The 10,266-nt window shown below is 37.8% G+C and overlaps 1 protein-coding gene across 2 annotated transcripts in view; it reads right to left on the bottom strand.

Annotated features, from left to right (window-relative positions):
• Positions 1-2,754: 2,754 nt before the first annotated feature.
• Positions 2,755-10,266, bottom strand: part of LOC100378590 (tubulin polyglutamylase TTLL7-like) — a 68,131-nt gene continuing 60,619 nt past the window's right edge. Inside the window, exons 14-17 of one of the 2 annotated variants that reach the window (XM_085503509.1) lie at positions 9,917-10,051; positions 9,535-9,776; positions 8,967-9,140; positions 2,755-8,231 (exon numbers count right to left, since the gene is read on the bottom strand). In XM_085503509.1, the coding sequence (XP_085359635.1) occupies positions 8,090-8,231; positions 8,967-9,140; positions 9,535-9,776; positions 9,917-10,051 (693 nt within the window). In that variant the 3' untranslated portion in view covers positions 2,755-8,089. The remainder of the gene's footprint in view (positions 8,232-8,966; positions 9,141-9,534; positions 9,777-9,916; positions 10,052-10,266) is intronic. The other variant, XM_085503510.1, reaches the window with a different exon arrangement.

Below are 10,266 nucleotides of genomic sequence, written 5' to 3'. Positions count from 1 at the left end.
TGTTGCTGGTTTGCACTAGGCTGACATTCTGTTGCTCGTTTTTACTAGGATGACATATTTTGTTGCTCGTTTTTACTAGGATGACATATTTTGTTGCTGGTTTGCACTAGGCTGACATTCTGTTGCTGGTTTGCACTAGGATGACATATTCTGTTGCTGGTTTGCACTAGGATGACATATTCTGTTGCTGGTTTGCACTAGGATGACATATTCTGTTGCTGGTTTGCACTAGGATGACATAGCCTAGTGAAAACCAGCAACAGAATAACATATTCTGTTGCTGGTTTGCACTAGGCTGGCATTCTGTTGCTGGTTTGCACTAGGCTGACATATTCTGTTGCTGGTTTGCACTAGGATGACATATTCTGTTGCTGGTTTGCACTAGGATGACATATTCTGTTGCTGGTTTGCACTAGGATGACATATTCTGTTGCTGGTTTGCACTAGGATGACATAGCCTAGTGAAAACCAGCAACAGAATAACATATTCTGTTGCTGGTTTGCACTAGGCTGGCATTCTGTTGCTGGTTTGTACTAGGCTGACATATTCTGTTGCTGGTTTGCACTAGGATGACATATTCTGTTGCTGGTTTGCACTCGACTGACATATTCTGTTGCTGGTTTGCACTAGGATGACATATTCTGTTGCTGGTTTGCATTAGGCTGACATATTCTGTTGCTGGTTTGCATTAGGCTGACATATTCTGTTGCTGGTTTGCACTCGGCTGACATATTCTGTTGCTGGTTTGCACTCGGCTGACATATTCTGTTGCTGGTTTGCACTAGGATGACATATTCTGTTGCTGGTTTGCACTAGGATGACATATTCTGTTGCTGGTTTGCACTAGGCTGACATATTTTGTTGCTGGTTTGCATTAGGCTGACATATTCTGTTGCTGGTTTGCACTCGGCTGATATATTCTGTTGCTGGTTTGCACTCGGCTGACATATTCTGTTGCTGGTTTGCACTCGGCTGACATATTCTGTTGCTGGTTTGCATTAGGCTGACATATTCTGTTGCTGGTTTGCATTAGGCTGACATATTCTGTTGCTGGTTTGCACTCGGCTGACATACTCTGTTGCTGGTTTGCACTCGGCTGACATATTCTGTTGCTGGTTTGCACTCGGCTGACATATTCTGTTGCTGGTTTGCATTAGGCTGACATATTCTGTTGCTGGTTTGCACTAGGCTGACATATTCTGTTGCTGGTTTGCACTAGGATGACATATTCTGTTGCTGGTTTGCACTAGGATGACATATTCTGTTGCTGGTTTGCACTAGGATGACATATTCTGTTGCTGGTTTGCACTAGGCTGACATATTCTGTTGCTGGTTTGCACTCGGCTGACATATTCTGTTGCTGGTTTGCACTCGGCTGACATATTCTGTTGCTGGTTTGCACTCGGCTGACATATTCTGTTGCTGGTTTGCATTAGGCTGACATATTCTGTTGCTGGTTTGCACTAGGATGACATTCTGTTGCTGGTTTGCACTAGGCTGACATATTCTGTTGCTGGTTTGCACTAGGATGACATATTCTGTTGCTGGTTTGCACTAGGATGACATATTCTGTTGCTGGTTTGCACTAGGCTGACATATTCTGTTGCTGGTTTGCACTAGGATGACATTCTGTTGCTGGTTTGCACTAGGATGACATATTCTGTTGCTGATTTGCACTAGGATGACATATTCTGTTGCTGGTTTGCACTAGGATGACATATTCTGTTGCTGGTTTGCACTAGGCTGACATATTCTGTCTCATTCTGTAGTATGCATGGAAGTGTTTTGTGCAATCATTACTTATTATTATACAAACTTCATAATCATTGGTTTATTGAATTAAATACTGAAAGCTTTCTTGAAATTAACAAGTCAAGAAATTAATAACCGTATCATAACAAAGTGCTGAAAAATTTATTTTATTGTATGTATGATGTCAACTCTAGTTTCCTGTACTAGTTTTAGTGAATTATGTTTTCGTATTGCAATAATTTACAGTCCCTATTATAGACTGGTCTGGAAGTGAACTGAATTGCTTTACGACAGTATTTCACACCTTTTTGACAATAGCCATACATTGCAGTGAAATAAATGTTTGAGTTTACAAATACAAATTGTAATAAGCCTTAAACTAGCCCACCGTATCAAGCTTGTACCATTAATAATAAATTTGAAATGTTTTCTAGCTAACACTCATCACACAATTTGAGCATTTTATTGAGAAACAGTTGCTGTGTTGATCCAGACCGGTCTATTGAGGGAAAATCCCATTTTATATGCTTCAATTACCCTGAATTACACACTAATTACTTCAGAGGAACATTGACATTGTGTGACAACCCAAACTTGTCTGTTCAAGCTAATTCTTGGTGAATATTTGCAATATATCTAGCATTATCATTTATTGATATATTTTGCCATACTTTTAAATAACAATTTCATTAAGTATTTAGCCGTAGTTGAATATAGTCTTATCAAACTTAAGTGCCAACATGATTTATTTAGGCAGATGTTTTATTTAATAATCGGATATATTATTTTAAATTTGACAATGGCTGCCACTCATTTGTATGGTTACATTAAGAATACAGTTGACCCAGAGTACAGCACTTTTCATTACACTTACATTCTGGATATTTTAGTAATGTATAAATTTCAGAATGTTGTATTTTTTCCAAATCTGAATCTTTCTCATTAAAGTTATTCTTAAAATAAGTTTCTGACTTATTTTTTTCCCCATGACACATGACAGATTCCATAAAGCAGCAATTTATTTACAAAATACAATACATTGAAGGAATAATTTAAATTTCTAAGTCTTGTTTTATTTATAGTTAATAGATACAGTATTGCATGATTGTGTAATTTATTAATGATTGAAAAAACATTCTTTTGGTACATATACTGAAAATTAATTGTACAACAAAAGTAGTTTCTGTTCATTCCAAGTATATCTTACTATACTGAATAATTTATTAGCATCTGACTAAGCAATATGGATGAAAAATAATAATAATGGAATTCAAAAAGTGAATGAACTATGTGATAGGACTTTATTAAATATCCATATTGTCAAGTGTTGACATAATAGAGCAATGTAAACACTGACATATGTAAATGAAATTGTTGGAGATGCAACAATAAAGGCATACAAATGAACAAATTACATCCCATACAGAGCTAGACAATAGTGTCTGATATCCTTGCAAAAAATTGATTGATTCACAGGTAATTCATGATAGACTTTTCTCGTCCTGTTACCAAAAAGTCATTCATTTAAAGTCTTCTCGACCATTATGAACACTCCAAATTTTCCATTATATTGTTTTCAAACAGTTATCACAGTACTACATGATCTAGTTGTAGTAGTAAAAAATTAATTTAATGTCTAGTCGATGTGTTAACAGATCACATTCATTTTGAAACTAAGCCTAGAAATATCTATTTATCATTGATTGTTATCAGTTTTGCAACACTGGACTTTGTGTCGCCAAAATGAACAACACCAACACGCATTCAGATCATTGCATCACCGTAGTGAAATGAGCACACATACTTGGATCTTTTGCATCACCAAGTTACAAAATGTACAACACTGGCATGCACACACCCAAATGCCATTGAAATTTACTATGGTGAAAAAAAAAGCCTCATACCTAGTTGGTTTCTCATGCCTAGCAAGTTAAACTAGGTTAACCATATTATACATTAATGATGTCCGCTTCAGTAACTCAACATAAACGTTAGTTTGTCAGACTCTCCACGAAAAGAGGATTATTGTAGTCTTAGAATTAAAATATTCCCCAGTTTTCAGGACATCAATTACTGGTACTATTTTTATCTATTCTCTTTCTGTATTGTCAAGTTTACAAGGTTACAAAACTGATAACAATCTGTCCAGTAATCAAATGAATTACAAATTTGTGATAACAATTTCATTCAAAGTTCTGCTGTAACGAAAATAATTAACTAAAAATAAAATAATTTATTTGCAGTAAACACATTCCTCAGAAGATGATTTGGAAATAGTAAAGGATGTGATAATATCTCTATTATTAAAACTATATGATACTTAGTGTTCAGAAGCTGGCTGTTTTTATACAACACTTTTGGTTCAGAGATGTTGAGTGTTTTTAGAATCAACGAATCTTTCTGTAAATGAGCTAGATTTTCAAAAAAAAACATGACAGGGAAGAACATAAGGTGTACCTTAGCTTATACAGTTATTTATTAAAAAAATGTAAATACTGATCATCAGCTCTCATTCAAATTATAAGCCAAACCTTGTCAATACACCTTCACATGACATTGCAACTGTGACCATCCACCTATTCAAAATAAGGTGCTTGCTGATTTGATAATGTTGAACTAACTCATGAATATTAATTAGAACTAACAATGACATCCCAATACCATTTCTGAATTGGTCAATTTAAAATCTTTCATCAATTTTGATATATAAAGCAAGTGTCAACTGTCGTACATTAGGCTGAGTTTGGCAAGGCATACTGGGAATATCACATTGTACGGTACGGGGTAAGCAAGCGTCAACTGTCGTACATTGTGCTGAGTTTAGCAATGCACACTGGAAATATCACATTGTATGGTACGGGGTAAGCAAGCGTCAACTGTCGTACATTGTGCTGAGTTTAGCAATGCACACTGGGAATATTGTATGGTATGGGGTAAGCAAGCGTCAACTGTCGTACATTGTGCTGAGTTTAGCAATGCACACGGAATATCATTGTATGGTACGGAGAAAACAAGCGTCAACTGTCTTACATTGTGCTGAGTTTAGCAATGCACAGTGGGAATATCATTGTATGGTATGGGGTAAGCAAGCGTCAACTGTCATACATTGTGCTGAGTTTAGCAATGCACACTGGGAATATCACATTGTATGGTACGGGGTAAGCAAGCGTCAAATGTCTTACATTGCGCTGAATTTGGCAACGCATACTGGGAATATCACATTGTATGGTTCCTGGGTAAGCAAGCGTCAACTGTCGTACATTGGGCTGAGTTTGGCAATGCACACTGGGAATATCACATTGTATGGTACGTGGTAAGCAAGCGTCAACTGTCGTACATTGCGCTGAGTTTGGCAATGCACACTGGGAATATCACATTGTATGGTACGTGGTAAGCAAGCGTCAACTGTCGTACATTGGGCTGAATTTGGCAACGCATACTGGGAATATCACATTGTATGGTACGGGGTAAGCAAGCGTCAAATGTCTGACATTGCGCTGAATTTGGCAACGCATACTGGGAATATCACATTGTATGGTACGTGGTAAGCAAGCGTCAACTGTCGTACATTGGGCTGAGTTTGGCAATGCACACTGGGAATATCACATTGTATGGTACGTGGTAAGCAAGCGTCAACTGTCGTACATTGCGCTGAGTTTGGCAATGCACACTGGGAATATCACATTGTATGGTACGTGGTAAGCAAGCGTCAACTGTCGTACATTGGGCTGAGTTTGGCAATGCACACTGGGAATATCACATTGTATGGTACGTGGTAAGCAAGCGTCAACTGTCGTACATTGCGCTGAGTTTGGCAATGCACACTGGGAATATCACATTGTATGGTACGTGGTAAGCAAGCGTCAACTGTCGTACATTGCGCTGAGTTTGGCAATGCACACTGGGAATATCACATTGTATGGTACGTGGTAAGCAAGCGTCAACTGTTATACATTAGGCTGAGTTTGGCAATGCATACTGGGAACATTGTATGGTACGTGGTAAGCAAGATATTGATTAATTAATTAAAGCATTGTATTAATGTTTAACAATTCATTTCATCCATGCTGTTCACTCATAGCAATACAACAACATTGTCTGCTATAATAACCACACTCAGCTAGAAAACACAACATATGCTCATATCAATCAAAAATACATTCTGTATTAAATAGATGAATAATCATTGTTCTGGAAACAACTGTGTACAACCAGAAGTAACCAACTTTTATTGCAAGCGCACAACGTCTTCTATTGAGTTGATCACGGACTGCCCTCTAGAGCTGATGACCAACATTTTCTAGCATGACTGGACTATAGAGGGCAGTCTCAACATGTTCCATACCAGCTGAATGTATGTTGAATGTTTCTTGGCCAAGTGAGTAGATTTGTGGCAATACCATATATTTACATCTCACTGTTCATACTGTACATAGACATCTTAGGTTCACAACCACAGTTATCAGCATTGAAATGTGAATTACTGTACAATAGGCGTGTCAATATTGTTGGTTACCAGAAATAATCTTCAAGATTCATATATATATATCTACATATTTTGGAAATCAGTACGGTGGTGTACTCCTTACACGCTGTCCAACTCTTCTAAGAGGTGCTGGTATCCTGAAATGCAGAACAACTTAAAACATTGCATGTTCTGATTGTAGAGGCATGCCTTCTTTGTACAGCAAATAATAGGCTTCAGGTGTCATAATGTAATTCACTCTACATTATTACAATCCAAAAATCCTGACTAATTTGAATAAATGCATTTTAAATGAAGTATCCACATGTCTGGTCTGTCTGTACAGGTGTCCACATGTCTGGTCTGTCTGTACAGGTGTCCACATGTCTGGTCTGTCTGTACAGGTGTCCACATGTTTGGTCTGTCTGTACAGGTGTCCACATGTCTGGTCTGTCTGTACAGGTGTCCACATGTTTGGTCTGTCTGTACAGGTGTCCACATGTCTGGTCTGTTCATACATGAAGTGTCCACATGTCTGGTATGTTCATACATGAGGTGTCCACATGTCCGGTCTGTTCATACATGAAGTGTTCACATGTCTTGTCCATTCATACATGAGGTGTCCACATGTCTGGTCTGTTTGTACATGAGGTGTCCAAATGTCTGGTCTGTTCATACATGGTGTCCACATGTCTGGTCCATTCATACATGAGGTGTCCACATGTCTAGTCTGTTCATACATGAAGTGTCCACATGTCTGGTCTGTTCATACATGAAGTGTCCACATGTCTGGTCTGTTTGTACATGAGGTGTCCACATGTCTGTTCTGTTTGTAAAGGTGTCCACATGTCTGGTCTGTTTGTACATGAGGTTTCCACATGTCTGGTCTGTTTGTACATGAGGTGTCCACATGTCTGGTCTGTTTGTACATGAGGTGTCCACATGTCTGTTCTGTTTGTACATGAGGTGTCCACATGTCTGTTCTGTTTGTACATGAGGTGTCCACATGTCTGTTCTGTTTGTACATGAGGTGTCCACATGTCTGTTCTGTTTGTAAAGGTGTCCACATGTCTGGTATGCTTGTACATGAGGTGTCCACATGTCTGGTCTGTTTGTACATGAGGTGTCCACATGTCTGGTCTGTTTGTACATGAGGTGTCCACATGTCTAGTCTGTTTGTACATGAGGTGTCCACATGTCTGGTCTGGTCTGTTTACACATGAGGTGTCCACATATCAGGTATGTTTGTACATGAGGTGTCCACATGTCTGGTCTGTTTGTACATGAGGTGTCCACATGTCTGGTCTGTTTATGCAGGTGTCCACATGTCTGGTATGCTTGTACATGAGGTGTCCACATGTCTGGTCTGTTTGTACATGAGGTGTCCACATGTCTGGTCTGTTTGTGCAGGTGTCCACATGTCTGGTCTGTTTGTACATGAGGTGTCCACATGTCTGGTCTGTTTGTACATGAGGTGTCCACATGTCTGGTCTGGTCTGTTTACACATGAGGTGTCCACATATCAGGTATGTTTGTACATGAGGTGTTCACATGTCAGGTATGTTTGTACTTGAGGTTTCCACATGTCTGGTATGTTTGTACATGAGGTGTCCAAATGTTTGATCTGTTTGTACATGTGTCCACATGTCAGGTATGTTTGTACTTGAGGTATCCACATGTCAGGTATGTTTGTACACGAGGTGTCCAAATGTCTGTTCTGTTTGTACTTGAGGTGTCCACATGTCTGGTCTGTTCGTCTGTTATTAAATATGAAAGCATGGTTGCTGTGACATGATTGATTATTTGAGTAAGCACAGAGGCGAAAGTAGCAGGCATGATATAAGAAGATGACCACCACCACCATGACCATATCATGCATCAAGTACAGATCTGTGGTTGTTGTAAAGACGAGACATTCTTTGACTGACTGGACTCATAGTTGTTTGATGTGATAATGATGAGTAAGTAGATGATGATAAACTGCTGGGTCTGTTTGGACGTATTGACATAGCTCTGTAAAGTAATCAAATAAACCATATCCTAGAGGTCAGAGTTCAAGGGTCAAATCTGTGACATACATTTACCCATGGCCAAGTTAAAACATTTCATATTCCTATAAAGTTAGAGCTTTCAGCTCAGATTGCAGCAAGTCATGTTGAGAAAGTGCAATGTATCATGACAAATATGACCCCCTTCTTGCCCTACAATGCGAGTACCTCGCTGTCATCCATCGGATCAAATGTAACTAACTTGACATGTTAGGTTATAAGGAAAAGCTGCTGGGTCAGCTATTGGCCAAAGATCAAAAGAGAGTTTCACAGAACTGATGACTGTTATCCTTTAAGAGAGCAACAGGATTAAAAAGTGTTAAAAATGATTTGTGATTCAGACACAAAAAATTACTCGGCATGCTACGATAACAACCTATACATTTTCTGAAAGCTTAGATATAGATGAACACAGTAATGCATATGCTGTTCCAATGTTGCCTGAGGGCCAATTTTAATATAGTTTTGACTATTTAAAACATAATTTGTTAACACTTTCTGTTAGGTGAATGACCTGTGAATTGCACATGACTTTGAAAGCATTGTAGGCTAGAAGATCTCACCATGGTTTCCTTTAAATGACTTTATTTTCTAGCTATAACGAAATAACTACAGACATGCTACCAGGGACGTATTATCACATTATTAATACAATTCACCCCTGCTGCTACCTTAATGAAATAATAGAGAAGTTACGAACCGACTAGGTGACGGTCCATCACTCTGAGTGACAGCCGAATTCTTGGCTTCTGATGCAAACTGGTAAACAATAAGAAGACAGTCACGACACAACTGGACGATCCGTCGACAACAGCTCATCTCAGAAGATGATATCACGTCAGTACTTTTACTGAAGATAGTCTCCCAGGAGTTTCTATCAAGAAAGTATACAAAGTTTCAGCTAAACTATAAAAACAATAATAATTTGGTTTAGTGCTTTGGTCAATTTGTTTTTTAAAATTGAAATGTGTTCAATTATCATAACAAATTTTGCTTTTATTTGGATTTTTCATCAAAATTTAATTAAATACGTAGCGACAATTGACTTTTTTCATAAGACATGACTATCTGGATAGAAGGAATAAATATTCATAAATTTTAACCTGCTTCAACAAATATTTATTCATAATTTCATAATAATGCCAAAGTCAACTTTTTTTCATTCGTGTTCACAAATTTTAATCAAGACCGTTCACTAATGGGAAATTACATGTGCATGTCCAAAATAAACAAATGTGGAGAATTCATAATTAGACAGTGATAATTACCCTGAGGTTGAAAAACAATTCCATAACCCTTGACCATGGCTCCACAGCAAACGATTAAATACACGGTTGAAAATACGATAAAGTCGTAATCCATCCACATCACTGGATCTCCATGTACGTTGTAGTACAGCTCTAACATTGGATCGGACGATGTCGACCACTTTTCTTCTTTTTATTGAATCAAGTTTTACCAGCCAGTAAGATGCAATTCTTGGCTTGTGAAACTTCCAGTTGTCTTGTAACTATGAAAATGAGGAATAAAAATTAGATTCGTTTTATGATTTCAAAATCAGATTGGGTGTCACTTTTATCACCATCCAAAACATTTCATTTCCATGTTATGGGTTTATACTATGTCTATTTCCGTAAATGCATTTGTTACCTGTTGTAAAATTAATTCAGCTTCTTCATCAGTTTTTCCTGGAAATTTAATTCTCATATCGCTGAGAGCAATTAAGGTTCTCTTTGTCATCTCTTCTTCTCTCTCTTTCACGGCTGCAGTAATAAAAGCCTCATCCTAAAAATAAATACAAGAAACATTTCACCATACATGAGATACTCCATACAATCTAGTTTAACAATGATTGAACTAAATTTTGACAACTTATGTCCCTGTAGTTGAATATTAAACCATTTTGAATTTGATCTGAAAAAACATCTGGTCCCAATATAAATAAATATGTTCATTGCATGTACAAAGATGGACAATAGTGTCCATTTATAACCAAGATT

Source organism: Saccoglossus kowalevskii, chromosome 9, assembly GCF_978046115.1.
Source record: "Saccoglossus kowalevskii chromosome 9, keSacKowa6.1, whole genome shotgun sequence".
NCBI lineage: Eukaryota > Metazoa > Hemichordata > Enteropneusta > Harrimaniidae > Saccoglossus > Saccoglossus kowalevskii.
Note: the sequence above shows the minus strand (reverse complement) of the source record. Positions and strands in the feature narration are given on the sequence as shown.